The sequence below is a fragment of the Calliopsis andreniformis genome, chromosome 4 (genome assembly GCF_051401765.1).
Source record: "Calliopsis andreniformis isolate RMS-2024a chromosome 4, iyCalAndr_principal, whole genome shotgun sequence".
NCBI classification, from domain to species: Eukaryota; Metazoa; Arthropoda; class Insecta; order Hymenoptera; family Andrenidae; genus Calliopsis; species Calliopsis andreniformis.
The window spans coordinates 7,569,367-7,590,355 of record NC_135065.1 but is presented as its reverse complement, the minus strand read 5'-3'; the positions used below and the strand labels follow the sequence as shown (position 1 = coordinate 7,590,355).

Genomic DNA, 20,989 nt, shown 5'->3' with positions numbered 1-20,989 from the left:
AGTATTTTAAAGTTGAGGAGATATTTAAGGCCGAAATTTAAGCTTGTTAAGAATTAATTAATTTAAGAATTTTGTGCTACCTCTGTACAAAGGATTAGCTTGTATGTATACAGAGTGGATGAGGAGTTGTATACTTCACTTCCAAGAATGTTTGCATGTTCTTCAATCCTTTCTAATGAACCCTTTGTACTGTACACCTGATTATTACAAGAGGATTGTGAATTTCTCGTAACAGCAGTAGCTATTACAGAAATTATGCTACCTAATGCTATCTAGCTATTTAATTATTATTTTTATATAACGCAACAATATAAAGTTAGCTAAAAATATCGTAGTTTCTGAAAATATAAAATACTATCGTACCAAATCCATCTAATATTCCCATATGCTTTATAATCATACGATAGAATTTTACATTTCAAAAATTACAATATTTTTAAATAACCTGATATTGTGGGGTTCAATATAATATTGTAGTATATAATAACAATATTATATTTTTATATAATAATTCTAAAATATAATTTAATTATTACTCGAGTATAAAACAACCCCTTTTCACGTATCTTTCTATTTACCCTTATGAAACCCTTTCCTCTCTAGTCCCATTATTTTCCGTCGTTCCAGGCAAACTTCGACTATCGTCTCAAGGCGCTTTGTTTCTGTATTTCGGTTTCTATTGGTTCTACGTTTCAGCACCTGTCTTCGGGCTGCAGTTTCTCTGCGTCTTGCATTTCGGATCCCATTTCCCTCTCCCGTGCTATTCTATACGCCACCGCAATCTCCGTGTCGATATCTGAATCTAAATTCCGCGCGAGACGTATTAACGTGGAGGAAGTAATTACCGTGACTTTTGGAGCAATTGAACGTGCTTCGCGAGCATACGATCCAGTCACTTCCTTTGGGCTGACAATTTGCCTTTGTGCATACATCCTTTGGTGTCCTTTGCATACGATCTCTCATTAATTTGCAAAAATTCACGGTAGTTTCACTTCGATACTCCAATTTCTGCTGTACCTATAATTCGGTCTATAATTAATTGTTCACTGTCCCCTGGAAACCTGATTTCCATGCAGGTTTTTCACATGTATCAGACCTTCACATTTATATGTGACAATTATTATGAAAGTGGTGTAAGTCCAAAATTTTTAAAAATTTGATTTCACTTCGAAATGAGGAAAATGGCAAGCAACATAAATTTTATACAAATTTTTGGACTTACGCCACTTCCATTAAAAACAGTATGTATATAAAGAAATATTTCATAATTGAACCTAGCATTTTTTTATTTTCTATCCACTCTTTTTTAATCTTGCTACCTTTTTCACGTGAATATTAATTATGGTTATAACATTGCGAAAAGTAGCCTACGGCAGACACAGAGTCAAGAAAAATCCACTGTGAAACTCTGACTAACAAAAACGACTTCAGGAGAAAAAGGATAACTGTATTTCATGACTGAATGAAATAGAGTAATTGGTCGGGTCATACATAAGCTCTCAAATTTAATTAGCGGTAGGAGCAAAGTTGAAGGTGTAATTACGAGAACAAAAAATTAGTCGACGAGTGTAATTAAATCTCTCGTTGTCAGGAAATGAATTGGACAAGGAATATGTCGGATTTAATCCGTGGATACATCTCTGTCGCGAGGAAAAATATCAAACGAGACCATCGTGGACAACAATTAACGCTAAAACTCGTAATTGTATCATCGTCATCCAAGGAAAAAACTTCATCGAGACGACCAACTAGGCGTCGCTGATGTAATTGGACGCGAGATAAAATTTCGATAAAAGAAACTTGCTCGCGACTGGTCACTTCTATAAAGCGGTTCCAGACAGTTTCTAATCAGCGTTAATCAAAGCGCGGGTGCATCTACGCCACTGACTCATTTATTTATGTCAAGTACTGGCTAATGAGCTAGATAAGTGAATGAATAGAAATAAACTTCGTATTTACTTTGATATCTTCTTGTTTTTCGAAGCTCCTCAATTTTCTGATTGCATTAAACACAATCAGTAGCTTTTATACATAAATATTACTCATCACTGTCCGATTTCAAAGTCAAAGTTCACTATTTACTATTCTTTAATCAATGTACATATTGTATTAAGGATTAAAAACAAACATGATAAAACAAGCGAGTTATAATTACGATCCCGCAACTTTCCTCTAACCCGACGGAGATAAAAGTTTCTCGAATACGAGTTTCATTATCAGACGAAGTTTCATTTTACAACTGATACTTCGGAATAGAAAAGATAACAATGAAAAACTTAGTAAGTATTCTCTGTTAAATAGTTAAAAAACTGACACAGTTTCTTTCGATCTTTAGCTACAAAAGTCTCGATTAAAAAAATCGACATCCATAATTTGGTTAAAAACTAGCATACCTTCCCAAAGACGAAATCGATTCGTCCTCTCGTTAGCACCAGCTAAACGACCACCAATTGGAATATCGGTTTAAAGTTCACTCGTGACCAACTTCTTTCATTAAACTTGCCTGGAAATTCCCCGCGTTCCTTTCCCGAAGGGAAGGCTTCACAATGACACAAAGCGACATGAAACTTGGAAAACTCCCAGCGACGGGACAAATTTAAATATCGGGATGAACGAGCCACGTCGCTCCCTCTATTTAGTACTTTAGCGCCGTGTTCGAATTCCATTGCTGGAATTTGATCGCTGAGCCTGCTAATGGAATTATATCGAAGGGAAATAATATCGCGCCGGGGTAACTCGATTCGCAAACGTTTGTCGTAAAAAGTTGAATTAACTCAACTGGCTCGATTGTTGGTTTAATTGACATAGGGAGTTTTATTATTTTACATAACAGCCACTGCACATTTTGTCGCTATTATTGTTCTGATATTTACGCGTAAATAAAAATAAGAAGAATAATTCTTAAAGATACTTCACATGGGATTTTGCTTCCAATTTTTGAACTTTATCTTTCCTTTAATTATTCTTTTATATATTATAGTGATACTAATACTAATATACTTGTCTGATTTAGTTCATTTCGACAGAGTAAACTGAAAGAGTTTAAAAAAAGCTTAAAAATGTTTGAATAGACAAACTTACAAAAAAAGTGGACACAAAGGACCCCTTCTCTAGGCTCATCAAAGAGGCAACCTACTTTCTTCACCTCGCTGAAATATCGGACGATGTTCGGTATCGAAGTTCTTTCATTAAACTTGTGAGGATCCGTGTCCCTGTGAATCCCTCGGGGGCGCAACGTGTCCAACGCTAGCGAGGATCGATAAAGTTGGTGTGGAAACAAAAAGCAGCCCTACCTTGTGCCACTGTCTATTAAGCTTCGATTTCTCACGAAATCGCATGCAGCGCCGAATTCTCTGCGAAGCACGCGAATTTTCGCCCCCTACCTGCCACTCGTTACTGTTACACAACTTTTTGTTGATCTCTCGACGGACGTATCGTTTTGGAGGGATGAATTTACTGGTCTGACGATAATTGGCTGCTCACGTAATGAGCCTCACGCGAGAATATTAGCAGACTTTGGAGTGAGAAGTATTATTAAAGAAGAACATGTTTGATGAAAAAATATTAAGAACTTTTATATAGATAGGATACTGGATATTTCTCTGATTGTACCTAATTCTGTACCTTTGGACTAGGAATCAGAACTTATAGTACACTACAATATACAGCAAATAAAATCTTCGAAAGATTGAACGCTGCGAATAATAAAAAGAAAATGGAGTAGATAGTAGAAGCTCATGCCAGCAAATGTTTATTCGAAATAAAAATATGTTTTATCATCATCGTTCATCACCTACTCGGTTGAAGTGTAATCCTAGATGACCCTGCGCAGAGAATGGTCAATTGGTGATTCACGGAATGCAGGCGTAGGGCAAAGGAAGAAGAGAAAGGGAGAGATCAAAGATAAGAGGGATGAGAACGGAAGAGAGGAAGTCCGTGCAACTGGGTCGTGTATAGCCGAGCTGTATCCATTTTCCGGTAACAGCTTGCAGCGCGAGCTTTCTATTTCGCGCCTCACCTTTGATCTCTCCTCGTAGCCCGCCCTTTCTCTTCGCTATGAAAGATGAGGACAATCGCCACATATTGCTGGCTCCGTGCTACGGTTCAATCTAATCGTCCTCCACCTTAAACCCTCTCGCTCTCGACCCTCTTTCCTAAAATGAACCGTCACTTCGTTTCCTCCTGTCGTCGCGCTTGTTTTCCGTCTTTGATTGTCTCTATCGTAACAAGCTGTCCTATCTTTCACGGTTCGATCAAGCGGGATTGAAAAATGTAACGAAGTCTTTTTCTTCGTGTCGCAGACTTCAGTTTCTTATTCACAAATTTGATTGGCCACCTGAGGCACGCTTCACTTTCTCGGGGAAATAAGAAGACATTGAATATTGGAATATTTGAATATCTGAATATTAGAATATTTTACTACTTTAATGTTCAGATATCTGGAAATTTGAATATTTGAATATCTGAATATTTGAAAATTTGAAAATTTGAATATTTGAATATTTGAATGTTTAGTAGGCATTCAAAATTGTCAAGTGTCAATATTTCAATATTTAACAATCTCTGTACTTGAATTCTGAGTATTTCAAGACCTTTAAATTTAAATATATCAGAATTTAGTTATTTAAATACTAGTCTAAAAATCATAGCTATAACTATAAATTTTGTCTATATCCTATTCTATTTTGCAACACACTTAATTTCTAATCCTTTTCCAGCGCCTCTAATAAAAACACTCTTCACAATTTTCAACCCAGAACCGCAAAAATCATTCCATCAACAGTAGCACGATCAGGGTTTCTGTAACCCAAACGCCAGTTAACCTTAAATTTCTCCTCAAGAGCTTTCCCATTTTTCCCGAGGCAACGCAATCATGACGATTCCCCCTTTCTTTTATATTTATGCCGTTTTTAATATCCATGAAGCGCAACGGTTTATTGCAACGCGCGGCGCATTCGTGCGGTTTCGCGAACGAAATTCGGCTGGTATAACAGCGTCGAAACGGGGACGGCCAGCCATTCAAGCCGCACGAATTTTTTCCGTCCGTTTCAACCCCTATTTTTCATTCAACGCAGCGTCCAAACAAACGCGCATGGTCCTTGTTTAATAGATCAGAGGCGAAAGGTCGCGAACCAATTTCCATTCCCCCTTTCGATATTTATGTTTTTCGACTTCAAAATTCGCTCAGCCACGGTCTGTTTCCCTTTTTTGTTTTTCTATACAACGACTCGCTGATATATTCGGTAACGGTACATTTATTGGTCCATCACTATCAGGACTATCAATTTTCGATGTTCACAGACGGATCGATCCACAGCACTGTACCCATTTCACCCTGTCCCTACGCGCTTTTGGCAAAAGTTCCTTTCGCTAGCACCAACTTCCCGCCCCGTTTATGGGGACATATCCTTCCAACGAGAAGGTATCGATATTCGAAGCCGTCCTCTCCCGTGTAGCCCTTCTTAAATTCGACATTTGTTTGGGACGTCGAGTTGTCGGTACAAAATTGATGCTGGGGATTTCGCTGGCTGCTCGAAACACCGTGCCCCGAGGCTGGCAGATCGATGTTTACGATAGCGCTTGGCCGTTGGCACCTAGACATATTGTTGCTTTTCACCCCCTGAACGACAACAGCACCCTCGAGTTACACGCCCCTACCCCGTGTTGTCTTTATGATAACACCCTGTCGTACATTCAGCGGGAGGGTTGCTTCGTGGATCTAGCGAAACTCGACGTGCAGGGAAACTTCAATTCTCCAGCCATGTTCCCTCGATTGGTCTGTAACTCTGAATTCTGTGTAAAAGGGATGGAATTGAGGGTGCAAAGGAAAAAGTGATTCTAGGTGTGAAATATAGATCGAAAATGGGGAAGGAAATTTTGTAATATCGCGATTGCTTTTCTTTTCTGGAGAATTGACTTTGGATTTTAGTGGATGTACTTTGATGTATTAGGGTAAAAATGAAATACAGTTTCGAACTGAAGCACAGGTTTAGACCCTTGAGGGGTACACGAAGTGAAGTTTCTACTTTGCAGTAGATAGAGTTAGTGGTCAGACTGTGACAGTCTCACCTCGTGTGCGATAGTGAAGTTTCGTACAAATTCCAAGCTTGAAATTTTTTTAAATGCTGCAGGTATTTATAGAGGAAATTGCAAAAAATCTAACAATAGAATATATACTTATAGACTAATCATTAACTTCCCTAAAAATTCCCAGGAAATTTCTTTCCAAACCAAATCGTCATATCAAAAAATTTGAAGAAGAGTTTTCTCTTCTTCTTCTTTGCTATTTATTGTTTCAAACTCTTAACTTCTACAAGAACTTGTAAAGCTCATAAATAAAGTAAATAATAATAAGCAATAATACTATTCTATATCTTTCGACTAAATTTTCACCTAACACACTCACCACCTTCCTTCCTCTACATTTCTCTACCTACTCCTGCACTGATCAGATCTCTTCCCCATTCACAGAATAAAAAACTCTCCAGGAAACCGTTCTCATCTTTTTGTAAAAATTTCGACAAACTTTCTTGGCTCACTGAAGTTCCATTACTGAAGCTTTAAGGAAACCAACATCGCACAACTTAGCAAAATTTGCACTCTCATCTTCTCGCAATATCGGAAAGTTTTCGAAACCACGATAAGATGTTATGAAGGAGTTGCTTGTACAAGGGCGTACCAGAGAATCCCCTTCGAAGATTCCCATTTTCCATCGGTTTATCGGGTCGTCACATTATTACGATGCACGATGAAATATCGGAAGATGTTTACGCTGGCCTTTTCGGTATCGGTTAACAGGCAGTATATGCTGCTGGGGGGCCGCGAGATTTATCGTACTAATGCGTCGACGATTCTTACTCCGTAACGTGCCACGCGAGGTCGGCCCATACATCACATCAAACAAAGCCGCGGAACGGAAGAAGAGCAGCTAAATCAAAACGCGCTTAAGGAACTCAACGGTTGAAACCGCGGCGATGGCATGGAGCCATCCACGCGAAAGTTACGCTGGCTCGTGGCAGATTTCGGCTTTGCTCGATGAAATGAATATGGAGGGAAGCTGATAACTTCGAGCAGATGAAAAGACTTGGGTCGTGTGCTATCTGTTGACTGATATTCGGATAGAGAAAGAGAAGAGGCTGAGATACAATATTCGGGATATGCATAAATTTGTTGCATTTTTGTTCGGTAGAAGCCTGCAAAAAATGCGTTGAATCTATTCACGTACAAAACAGTTCCCTTTATCACGTTATAAATATTCGGTCAACGCAAAGAACAGCAGGAAAACCGCATTGATTTAAAGCATCGATGCTACGGTGAATCCTACCGACTACGAATGGCTTCGGTGGTAAATAAAAAAGACGGCTTACCAAGAACCTCGTGAACGTACACCGATTTATTTGCCCTCGCTTTGGTACCAATACTAGGGAGATTTGCTTCCTCTAAATTTTGCTTGTAGCTGTTTCCAGGGTTTAAGTTGAGTTTATATTAAGTTCGAGAAATAATATAGCGAAGCAGATATTTCAATTTAGGTGATCAATTTTGTGACTGTAAAATAAAATAGCGTATGTACCACTTTTCTAGCTTTGAAATATTGATATGCAACGATCTGTATCTCACTTATATATTATGGACTTCACATCTAAAGTGCACGTAAAACTTGTCTGACTTGAGATCTTATTCTACTGCATACGTATATCAGCCAAGTCAGGCGTGGTGTCAGTAGAATGAGTCACTTTTCACATAACACAGAAATGAAGCATCAAACACAATTTTTTTTTATTTTGAAGAAAATATTAAGTAGAATCATCCCTAAAAATTTCTGCTCCCTGATACTCTATATAAATTCCACAAAATGCAAATATTTTTAAATATAGTCTACAGATATCTCTAATATGTTATATTAGTAGCCAAAAGATTAATTTAATCTTCTTTTCTTGAAAATGTAGATCCTATCACATATCCTAAAATCTTTTAAGCGTAATTTCTGTCTCATATAATTTACCTTTAATTGTTGTAACTAGATTGCCTAACCAGATTGTCTTGCATGTTGTCCAGGTGCAATGAGTTAATGGCGTGACTGGTAACACGAGGCCCCGTAACCTTGGCCTCGAGTTCCTGACGAAGACCTGTGACTCGTGTTTCTCTGAAACACGTCAAGCTCGCGAGTGACATCATCCGTCGCAAAATGTCGTTCCTACTCAGCCGAGGTGGTCGGAAGGGGCCCATCATCTGCTTCGTGGGCCTCTTGCTCGTCTTCGCCCTTTATCAGCTGGGTATCATCTGTGGGTCTATGAAGGGAGTGCCCACTGCGATGATGGTAGCCAAAGAGGTGAGTTTTTACAAGTTAGAAACTGATTAAATCGAAGACCAGCAGGAAACTTTAAAGTAAGATTAGCCTGGAATTGGGTCAGCTTGCTATCCAGAAACTCATTAAATTTTCGTAATGGATTAACCCTTTGTTGGATCAGGTGATCGATGCAGGTACATAGGGGCCTATAAAATATTCGTACAGGGTGAATTTAAATACAGGTTGATGTAATTAATCTGTCGAAAGGTTGATGTTTATGAAAAAATAGAAAAGCAATTCAGAATAGGAAGTTACGTCATCTTCTTTGATGAGACCAACAATTGAACCTAGAATTTAAGATAGAATATGAACATATAAATTCTATAAAATCTATATGTAAAGAGTCCTCAGAATCAAACAATAATCTAAGACACTATTCCAAAATTCTCGTAGAAGACTCTAACGATCATTCGAAAACTCGAGTCCACCTCTATTACCCATAGAGCAGCAATTTTATGTGGCTATAATATCACCTAATTTATAATCTATAACACAGCTAATGCAAGTATCATATACTCAGATTAGTTTTACCCCAGTTTTTACGAGATCGTCCTACGTGCAGCAATCAGGAATGGCGCTGATATGCTGGATAAACGAGTTCCCCCAACTTTCCACGATGAATGCACCATTGAAATTATGCGTTTCGACGGACAACGCGAGGACAGACTGGCAAAGAATGCCCACGAAAATTTCACGCGGTTGGTAGAACGGGGTTAGTTACTTCAGAGGGTTGGAAATGAACGATGCCCGCCTACCTCGTACCCCAGGATGCCTGCAAGGGATGAGCTATTTATTCACGAACATGGGGTCGAAATGTTTCACATATGAGCAAACTATGTATATAGCCAGTTCTGCTCGTGTTTCGATGGGGACTGCACTCCCGAGGAATAAGTTATTAATGCGCGGCCCAGCCGCGAAATGAAAATAGTTTTCCAATTTAAGGAAGTGATTAAAAATCTCGACGAGGATGCCTGTCTGACAGATTCATGGTTATAATATGAGAACGAGACTATAACACAGGAAGAATGAGAAATTTGTATGGTCCATGTAACTTGGCAGATGAGTTATGTTTACTGATGATATTTTAGTAGACTGACAAATGAAAAGAAATTGAAGTTATTCCTGAATTTGATTAAGAATAATATTGATTGTCCATAAATATAAATGTAAATTATCGATGATAAAATTTATTGAAGTATTTGGGTAGATTTCAATTTTGTACAGAATCTAAAATACAATAACAATAAAGATAGACAAAATTGTTTCAGAGCTATTCATTATTCTAAAAAACACGTAGAATACGCATGGGATGTGTCTGACCCAGAACTTATTCTACTTACTTATCCATGTCTGACTCAGGATTTATTTTACTGACTTTTCTGTGTCTGACTCAGAATTTATTCTACTGATTTTTCTGTGTCTGACTCGAAACTTATTCTATTAATGTATCTGTGTCTAGCTTTGGGCTCATTCTACTGATTGTTCTGTGTTTTACGTGGAGCTTATTCTACTGGCTGTTCTGTGTCTGACTCGAGGCTTATTCTACCGACATGTCTATGCCTGGATCGAGGTTCATTCTACTAATATACATGTGTCTGACTCGAGGCTTATTCTACTGACATATCTGTGTTCGACTCAGGGCTCAATCTACTGATTTGTTGTGTGTATAACTCTAGGCTTATTCTACTGATTTTGCTGAACACCTCGAAAGAGTAGACTCTCCAGGGGTTAAGCTCGATGTGGTTATATGCTAACTTTATATATTAACATAATATATTAATATATCAAAGGTACCCATATGTATATTCTACAAATACAGTGCATAAATTAAACAAACTAGAATATCTGCTCTATGAGAAGTAACATGAGATTCTCACCCATAATGTCATCCAGGATATTTCAAAGCAGCGAACTATTAGCACGATCACCGAGGCATGAAGTGAACTCTGCGTCGTTCCACGACTTCCTAGACAAATTTCAATAGAGATTAAATGGAATTAACCAAAATACAATTAAACTGACGTCTTGATGGTCTTTGCCGCTGCAATTAACTACCTCCCACTCAGCTTCCTTTTGTCTATCTTCAACGTTACCCAACAATTCACTTTCCCAAAGCCTTGAGCCAGTCAGTTTACTTGCTACAAAGTTTCGCATAAATTTTACAATACACCTTATCGTTTTCTTTTTACCTTCCCATGTTCTTCGTCTCGTTTCAAAAACCCTTTCACCCTTAATTGATGCAGATATTAATAACCCAAAAGCTTGTAAATTTTCCTTGCACTAACACCAACCAACACACGGAGCTCTTTAGCCCACATCCCTTATTAACCCTTTAGTCAGTCTAACAAGCCAGAAAAAAAATTCAAGAATTTTTACAACACCATCCCTTGATGTTATTTATCTCTCGCCAGTGATGTCCCCCGAAATCACGAGAGTTTTAATCGAATTTTCGACGTCGCGACGCTATGAAGACAATTAATTACCGCTGACGAGGGAGTGGCCGATGGGACGCGAAATCGATGGAGCAGGGAGCCAAACTCGACAAGGGTCGTGACAAGTCAACGTAAACAGAAGAGGCTCCCCAGTTGGGATTTTAAATTCCCACTATCGCGGGCACCCTCGTACTCTTGTCAACTTTGAAAAGCGCGGCCACGCGTCCCTATGCATGGCTTATGAGGGAAACTCGTGACCCATCGCGTCGCGAACCGTCGCGGCTACAACAGGTGAGAAATTTCCTTGGAACTTCGTTCATGCGAGGAAACTTTGAAATTGGGTTTTTCCTCGACGCGGGATTAGTTGCAAAGAAACACGTCACTCCCTGTGCCTGTCAGTGTCTCCGCTGGGGAGGAAGATTCGAAAAAGGGAATAACAAGATGGAAGATTGTAATTTTCTAGCGACATGGGTTTACCCAGCTAATTGCCTCCCCACGATCGCAGGATCTCGTACGTTCTGGTGACTTCTCACCCTCGAACCGATTAGGCGACCTCCAGTTATCGGTGCAGAACTTTTCTCGCGACCTCGCGCCTGAGGCGTGATCGATGAGACGAGCAAGGAAGTGGCTGCTCGATTTAATGGATGCTCTGGAGCTCCAACTACCGAGAAATCCTGGTTAACTCGTTCTTTTGGAGAGAGATTTATTGACCACTTTTACGTACGCGTGAAATCGCCATCTTCTGGTATGTATGGCCTTAGGAATTCAATCTTGGGAGAAATTTTAGAAATGATGCTCGCTGATATAAGTCTCTTGGAAGAGCCACGATCGATGAAATTATTCAGCAGGGAAAGCAGAAGGTGAAAGATAAGGTAATAGTATTTTTATGTCCCCGAAAGTTGAACTGTTACACGTACTTCAGTTCAGAGGTTGAAAAGGACGGGAAAGGTAGTGAGGAATAAATTTTAGAAAATTCTCACAGCCCTTGGAAAATGCAGATATTATTTCGAAAGAATGTGTTGACTTTGAAATGTGTTCAGTGAATCAAGAAACTTTAGAATTATACTTTTATCAAATATTCTTTTGTTCGAATATTATACATTAATAGAATTAATCTGTATTTTAAAGACTGCTTCTAAAATGAAATAAAAAACTACTATTTTACCATATAATGAACCTTTGAATCAATTAATTGATTGCCCACCAATGCTTCAAATAATCGAATTTAAAGTGTCACCTAGAAGTTTCCGTAATTATATAATAATTAATGACTTCTTTTTTTATCTTTGCAAAAGCCCTCAGATCAGATGTATTAACCCTTTAACAGTTTATCCCAAGTAAGACTCGAGCATGGCAAGACATCGACAAAAATAAAATAAAAAGTAGAACATGTTACTTTGTACATTTTACTACAATGCATAGAACGATTTTACAAAATTTAAAAAAGAACTCATTTTTTACCAAAGTTACAATTTTATTAAACTGTTAGAGGGTTCATCTCTCCTGACATAAGAAAGCTACTATGCCTGAAATAAAATAAATAATAACTTCTGTACTTTCTCAAGCGGAACTCGACTATATCCAAACAGCAAACACTAAGGTATCAAAATGGCAAGGAACCGTAACGTTTCCTAAAGGATAAGCTCTATTATTCTTCAGGAAAGTACATCGGTTCTCCATTTTTCCTCCGCCACGATTGTGGCAGCAGGAAACAGATATACCCCATTGCTGAGAAAAGGAGAGGATCTTCGAGAGTTCTCAGGGTTACAAATAAACCCGTTCCGATAAGTGAATCGATGCGAGAGAGACGTAAGGTCCAACATCGCTGCGTGTCTCGCGAGCGCAACTTTCCTCGAAACTTGTTCGAATCAGTTGAATTGAAATAACCGCGAGAAGGTTGCTGCGCTTCGATTCGCTCGCTTATCCAGAGTTAATCGCAACAACTTTGGGGGAAGCTCAACGAGGGGCGAGTTACCAGGGAAAATTCACGATCTCGTGGAGGGACTCGACCTCGCCTATCGCTCTCCGCTCTCGGCCACGGCGGCGAAGGTGGAAAAAAAAATCGTGGAACAAGAGGAAGCAACACGCGCGAATACGTGGACGGTCGTTCCTGGTGACAACGCGCGAACGAAAGAGTAACGAGCTTCTGTCGAGCTCGCCCTTCGTGCGGCATAAATCGCGACGGTTGAGTTTCGTGCGTGGCTTTCTCTCGTTCGCTTCGGGCTAGAGAGGGATGAGGGCGAACTGAACAGTCACCCCTGCCTACACGTGGAATACTAATTGCAACGTGTAGATTTTTTGCCTTTGTCTTACCGCGGGGCACTTCGTGCTTAATTGTGGTGGGATATCCGATTTAACGCAGTCCAGCGACGAATTATGTTAAAATTTGTGGAGTGACCTGAGAAGGGACATTTTTACGAGATGTTTCAGGATTTTGTGGTTAAACTATGCTGTGGTTTTAACTCTCTACAATCTGAATTTTTTGGAATGGATAAAAGAACTTATTTTGTATAGAACTAGCAAATATTGACCTCGTGATGTGAATCAACAATCGATGTGCAAATTCTGACATTTTTTGGTGCAAACGAAATGGTCATTTTGGAGCAACAGGAAGTAGAGATTGTTTATATAGCTATGGTATTTTGTTTGTATCTACAAATTAATTTTAAAAAGATTTAGAAACGTCACCTAGTGGCCTAATAGCCTAGAAATGAAATAAGATCGATTCATCGATGTGACTTCAAAGTAATATAGCGTTATAAAGAATTAACCTTCTAAATTTCTGAATTTTCGAATTTTTAAAAGTCCTCTGCTGTTATAAAATTGAGAAAGAGGCTTATATCGTCTGTAATCATTGCAAATATATTTTTCTACTACGATATTATAGTTAAAATGAATATTTTCATCGAAAAGATATCTCTGTAAATTGAACAGAATTAAGCACTTTCCCTTTGAAACGGAAATAACAGATACAGAAGATAAATAGCACAGGAGCTTATGTGCAAATAAATTTCAATTTTATATCGATGATATCCGATCCTGTAAACAACTTCCTTTGGTAAACTTTGTATTATCAGATACCTCCGTGAATTATTTTCTGCACTAGCAATCGAGAAGATGCAACTAAAGCTACACCTCGTTATCTGAGTGTACCAAATTATGTGAATCACAGTGCAGAACAGAGTCTCCATTATTATCCCAGAACACCTTTCACGATTTATTTAACGGCTGTAACTACTATCTTGTAATTGCGAGCACGATACACGCTCGCGTCGGTAGTAACCATCAATTGTCCCACCGGCTTGTTCATTTGCATGTCGTTGCAATTTTAATCACGCCGCTAATTAAATTGTACACTGATAAGTTTTATTGCCCGCCAGCCGTCGTTTCCGACCCATTGTGTGTTAAAGATGAAAAACGGAATTCCAGTCGTATGGAAAGGAGGCATTGTTGCAAATAAATGTATGCCTCTGTACGTTATTGTGCACAAGTATTTGGACATTTTCATATTATGAAAAATTTATGAAATATTTGCACTTTCTTCTGTATACTAACTAATATTATATGCTATACAGAGTGGACCACTTAAATAAGTCCACCTACATATTTATTCCAATTGTGACGATATAAAAATATGTATTTTATTTGAAAAATGTTTTCAATCAAACATAACAATATGAAGTTATTAAAAAATATTGTAGGTTTTGTTTGATCGAAAACTTTTTGATAGGGGTAGTATTGATCCCTCGATACCATTCGAATTGCATGTAAAATATTTTTTGTGTCTTCATAATTAGAAAAAGAGATATTTAGGTGACCTTAATTAAATCGATCTCCCTGTACAATCGTCGGAGATCACATCTGTAGCTAAAAGTATATCATAGAATTTTACATGGTGGAGTTTACAGGCAGTACATCCTCTAAGTATTCGAACGATTTCATAAGTTTGGAAAATTACAGATTTATTGGTAGCAATCGATATTTATTGCTTAGACTAACCTTTAATTACTGTTAAAAATATAATTACTGTAATGATTATATACTAAGTTTTAAGATATAATAGAAATACGAAACAAATCTAAAGAATATACATCAGTTACTACAAAGAATCCTGTATTTTTCTCAGCACGTGACACAGTTTGAATACTTACGAGCGGTACTGTGCGTCAATAACGTGAAAGTGTCCCAATACTTATGCAGAATAGTATATCGTTATAGGCAACGCGTTATTTTGTCTCTGAGAACCGCGGAATAGCGGGCCTGTATATTATTTCGCTCGAATTTCGAGCCTATTCGACTCGATCCGATTCCCTAAGAATATACCACAGGTTCACCAATTAACCCGCAATTAATTAATTTCACCAGAGGGAAGACGCGTTTGGTATAATAACCATGGTCATACAACCCACTAATTAGAACGTTAATTATCGGTTTTTATTAGTGTTCTCGCGGGTGTACGCGAAGCGTGAATCGCGAGGCTAGAATTTCTGCCGCCGGTTTATTCGTTCTGCAGCGAACAACCACAGAAAGGAATAAAAAGTGGCGAGCACAGAGTATGGGAGAGACAGAAAAAGGGGTGGTCGTTTTATTTTGCGCGTAAAAAATGCTAATTACGAGACATATTTTTTTAGGAGAACCCCTTCCACCATCGTAAAGCTTCCTGGCGCAACCATATTTCCCGCCTGAAAATTTCCGTCTTCGAGCGATCGGGTTTTCTGAATTTCGACTGGCAAATTCGCACGTTATTAAAATTATATACCATAATTCGATTTCAATTTGTGCTGTTTATTAATAACCCGTGACGGTTCACATTTATTTATTAATCGTGCAAAACACAAGGCGCGCGATCGAACGATAAACTTGGTGATAAAATGTTTGTTTAATAGAGATCGTGCATCGATACGAATATTACGATACTTTATAATGATTACGTTTAATTAAACTATTTCGAGAGACAATTAAATTGAAATTGTTGGGGAAAGAAAGGTTCAATAAATAATCCAACGACTATTAGGTCAGACTTTAAAGATTCTGCGCTTCAAATATTTATGAAGAATAAATCCAGCGAAATGGAAATTTATTATTAAGCTCCGATTTCTTTTACGTTTTTCATTGCATTGATGCTGTGAAAAAGCGCTTTACAATATTCATTTTTATTGGTACGTTTTATTAGAACGAGAGACTATTTCCTATTAAATGAACACGTGCATAAATAAACGAAAGATTCTTATTGTAATTGCATATGGAATCCCGTTTGTAGATATTTCTAACAAACGCCCGGCAGAATTCTCATTTCTTTCAGACGTTTTCACCATCGAATTATTTTTCCTTCGGAAGTTTGCCCGATTCTCGTTTCTCTTCCCCTCGATAACGATAGAAAATAAATGTTACCTTAATTCTTCGAAAAAGAAAACTCTGTCCTAGAGTGTTCTCGAAGCGATAACTACGTCCCTCTGCCCTTAACTAAATCAATCTAGGAAGTAAAGGAAAGACAAGAAGGAGCTAAATGAGGAAAGAAAGTCGAAGCGAGATCTAACCAACGTAGGAGGGTCCCGAGCGAAACTTCGTAATTGATCGAAAGTGGTTTAAACTTTTCCACGATCGAATCGTCGCGTCGGATAGAACGTGGATCGAGCTGTAGAAAAATTCAAAGCGTATTGATCCTGCCCACCGACTTCGTGCGCCCAAAGTTCGACGGGTTCGTTCGTTAGGCGATATTGTAGGACAGATAGAAAGTTCTTCGAAGTTTAATCAAGGCTGAGCACGGCCAAGGTGGGAGTTGCTGTAACGTAACCCATAATCTTATAATAATCGTCCGACAAATTGCTGTCAGGCATGCGGCTGAGCCAAAACTTTCGATCCTTCTCGATATCCTAGCTATATCGATTATCCTGTCTGCCAGAATATCAAATCATGACCCTCGTTTCTTTTATGCCCGCGTCTCAAAAAAATTAGTCGATTAGTAAGAGAGCCAAGGATAGAGATCGCTTTATGTCAACGACATTCCTCCTAGATTAAAGAGATTGGAAGATTATTCAAAAGTTAAACGAGAATGACAACATCTGTGAGAATAGCTTATGTCGAAAGACACTTTGATACCAAAAGTTTTTGTAGTAAAATAAGAATACTAGGACAAGTTTTTATACTCTATCCAAATTTCAAATTTTTAAATATTTAGGTATACAAATTCTTAAACTTTCATATTAAAAATTTTCAAACTGCCAGATATTCAAATTTTCAAAGCCCCAGATATTAAATTTTCTTTACAACATTCGAAAATAGAAATGACTGTTAATAAGTATTCAAATTCAAGTTTTATCTCTACCCCAAACTACTAACTCAGCTCTCGATTACCTAACTCATTACTTGCATCCAAAAGAAAAACGACCCCTGCTTAAGTTACATTAACGATGTTTCATAAGAAACTAAAAAAGAAAGCACACAAATTACATGAAGTGTACATTATAATTAAAAGCTGAAAAAGCCTCCGTTTACATTCCATTTCAAGTCCTGCGAATAAAAATGTGAGTTTACGTGGACTTCCGAAATCCACGTAGGAGGCAGGAGCAAGGAAATAAATTGCTTATTGATTCATAAATATTGGTGATTTGCAGAAGTACGTGATGGGCCCGTTCGATCATAAGAGGTACACGTACGACCGTTATATGCCGCTAATCTTCATCGGTGGTGTGCCGCGGTCGGGCACCACTCTAGTGAGGGCTATGCTCGATGCACATCCCGATGTCAGGTGAGCTTCATTCACACGACAAATTGCCAATTATCGGCTGGCGCGATTGCCGACGAGCGTGCTCGATCAATCCCGCGTCAAAGGCCGCCGCTCGAGAGGTCCAAGATTCATTCGGGAACCGTTTTTCGCGACAGGTGCGGCCAAGAGACCAGAGTGATACCCAGGATCCTGCAGATGAGGATGCACTGGCTCAAGTCGGAGAGGGAGAACCTGCGACTTTCGGAAGCGGGAATTTCGAAAGAGGTGAGTATTCTGTCGCGAATGATCTGCGAGGAGTTGAAGAGAATGTGGGACACCTTGGATTAAGAAAAGAAAAACAGGTGTTGCTTTGTTAATTTTGAGGAAAAGTCTAAAGGTCGTGGTACACATTTTATGATCAGGATTGTTCGTGTGTATAGGGTGCTCGACAACAGGTGTCAGAAATTTAGAGTGATTGTATGTGTTAAAATAGGTAGGAAATTAAGAACGAAATTGCATCTGGGATGTCGTTTTAGAGTTATTAATTGTTGCAAAAGTGTCTGAAATTCATGTGAAAAGTGTCTAACTTGGAACTTAGTCTATTTATCTTTCTGTGTCTGACTCGGGGATTATTCTACTGAATTTTCTGTACCTGAGGCTTTTTCTACCTGTTTTGCTGTGTCTGACTGGGGCTTAGTCTACTGAATTTTCTGTACCTGAAGTGTTTCGAACTTATTTTGCTGTGTCTGGCTTTAGACTTATTCTACTGATACATAACAATTCCAAGAAAGTGTCCACATTCTAATCAACACCTTAAAAAGTCCTGACTGATCCTCTATGAATCATTTGACGAAGAAACAGAGACATTTTACTACAGAGTTCTTTGCATCCAGTAGCAAATGCATTCATTAAGAAGCTATCAATGAAGCGTCACCACTGCAAACCATTTCAATGACCATTCAATTCAGAAAGTTATCGTGATCAATCACGCAACTAACAATTTGCCCAGGTGATGGACAGCGCGATAGCAGCCTTCTGCCTGGAGATAATAGCGCGACACGCGGAGCCAGCGCCGAGGTTGTGCAACAAGGATCCGCTCACTCTGAAGATGGGCTCCTACATTCTCGATCTCTTTCCAAATGCCAAGTTTATCTTCATGATCCGCGACGGCCGTGCCACCGTGCATTCCATTATCTCTAGAAAGGTATTGTCCGATCGGCTGCTTCGAGCGACTCCAGCCTGCCTCTGGCACGCCATTGATGCCATGCAAATTTATCCCACTTCATTCGCGAATATTAAAGCGCGATGTACTCGTCGGTAGGGGACAGAGGGGGTAGGAACAACGAAAAAAGAGATCGTAGATTTACATATCCCTCTAAAGCAAAAAGGAACGACGAAAAATCGAACGCGACATGGAAATTTATGCAAATCGCGTGACTGAGCTACGCTCGCGCTAACTCGATTCCCTAGCATGCATTAAAGGTTTCACGCGGGCTTAATTGAAAATTGTACTTTGACGCGAATCGCGTGCGCTACCTTCCGCTCCCTAGCAGCGTCTCATGATAACGTTATCTCACAGGTCACAATCACGGGCTTCGATCTGTCCTCCTATCGGCAATCGTTGATCAAGTGGAACCACGCGATATCCATAATGTATGGACAATGCAAGGAGATAGGATCGGACAAGTGTCTCATGGTTCCTTACGAGCAACTGGTGCTGCACCCACGACAGTGGATGAAGAAGATCCTCAACTTCCTGGACGTTCCTTGGAACGAGTCTGTGATGCATCACGAGGAGTTTATTAACAAACCAGGCGGTGTGCCTCTCAGCAAGTAAGAAATCGAAGAAAACTTTTTAATTTAGAGAGAGAGAATGACGATAGTTAGCGACAGACTCGATAGATTCGCTGGGAACGCATGCTGAGACAAAATTGAGCGATGCAGGACTGTATTATCATATTTTTGGAATGTAGGGTCGAGAGGTCGTCGGACCAGATCATAAAGCCAGTCAACTTAGAGGCACTGACCAAATGGGTAGGCCACATTCCAGACGACGTGGTCAGAGAGATGCCTGACATCGCGCCAATGCTTTCTGTGCTCGGCTATGATCCTTATGCTAATCCGCCAGTGTATGGAGCACCAGACAGGCTGGTTAGCGAGAACACCAGACGGTAGGTAACTGGGGAATACAGAGAGTTCGACAAATGGGAGATAGAAAAGAACAAAATAAGCTGATGATCAAAAATAACGAAACTGCAATAGTAGCTCTATTATTAATTAGTCATATAAAAAACAAATAGACTTAACTTTTGCTCTGAGGTCCAGAGATGAATATATAAATAAATAAGAACACTTATGATACCTAATTCCTAATATAGTCTTCCTTATTAATTTGATATACGTCTGATTAACTGGTTACCTGGTTTCAAACACTATTCACCTACTATATATCAGCAAACAATTAATAACAGAAAACTAAAATACTTTAGCTTCCCAAGGTCTCACTTCTCTCCTCACAATCACTCACTAAATCTTCCACTTGTCGAACACCCTCTGATCAATCTCTCTCAACCCAAGACAAGCTCAAAATCCCTTGACCCATGCAAGCCATTAGCCACACTCGATGTACCTTTATTTTCCCCCCACAGGGTGCTGGCGAATGGAGAAGTATGGGCAGCCAGGGCGCGTCAGTTCTCTCTGGAGAAGCTGATCGAGCTGAGCAAAGAGGACGAGGCCACCAACGCGCCAAACGCGTGACCTCGGTTACACCCAATCCTAGGCACGCGGACCTTGAACCTGTACAACGTTTGCAACGTCTAATCGACGCTCTTCGAAGTCAGTTTTTAACGAGTGCTGCCCTGGCGACTGGTCGCTTCTCCCTCGAGAACGCTCGACCCTTACGATCAGGGTAATTCGAGGACAGCGTGAAATGTAACCTGGCGAGGAACAAGGACACGAAGGTGGATCCGTCTAATTTTAAATTGAATCTCGTCCCGTGGGACGCGTTGATCTAACGCGCGCGCGAAAAATGGTTATTGTAACTGTACGTTTGAACCGATAGACGTTCAGATTTCTCGCGGACCGTGTAAATAACCGCGCTTCTGTTACTCTGTGTCACCCAGCTTTCCTCCTATTTCGGATTGGTTGCATGATGAACGATCTACCGAGGGATTTGTTGATTTCCGCGACTACTGTGAACCCTACGCGCAGGAGTACAAGATGCAATCGCGCGAGGGATAATCATTACTTCTGTTTTTGTTCCCTCTTTTATCGAAACGACCAATGGAAGTGGTTGGAGATGTATTAAAACGCTTTGACCAACGGCCAGTGATAGGAACGTAACCGACGAAGCTACGACATGAGAATTGTGGATATAGTAGGACGGCTATGCGAGATATCAGCGAGGAAGAAAGCGGTGGAATGTAAGGGAATTTCTTTTCAGTGATGACATTTGCAAATTGTTTGCATACTATCGTTATAAAAATGATGAGAGAATCTGTGGAC

General features: G+C 39.4%; 1 protein-coding gene across 1 annotated transcript in view; it reads left to right on the top strand.

The window, feature by feature from the left end:
* Tpst (tyrosylprotein sulfotransferase) overlaps window positions 1-20,379 on the top strand; it is a 67,082-nt gene extending 46,703 nt beyond the window's left edge. The window contains exons 2-8 of the mRNA XM_076376049.1: window positions 8,056-8,329; window positions 17,394-17,527; window positions 17,662-17,770; window positions 18,495-18,689; window positions 19,065-19,318; window positions 19,459-19,656; window positions 20,134-20,379. Of these exons, the coding sequence (XP_076232164.1) occupies window positions 8,186-8,329; window positions 17,394-17,527; window positions 17,662-17,770; window positions 18,495-18,689; window positions 19,065-19,318; window positions 19,459-19,656; window positions 20,134-20,242 (1,143 nt within the window). The 5' untranslated portion in view covers window positions 8,056-8,185 and the 3' untranslated portion in view covers window positions 20,243-20,379. The remainder of the gene's footprint in view (window positions 1-8,055; window positions 8,330-17,393; window positions 17,528-17,661; window positions 17,771-18,494; window positions 18,690-19,064; window positions 19,319-19,458; window positions 19,657-20,133) is intronic.
* Window positions 20,380-20,989: the final 610 nt, after the last annotated feature.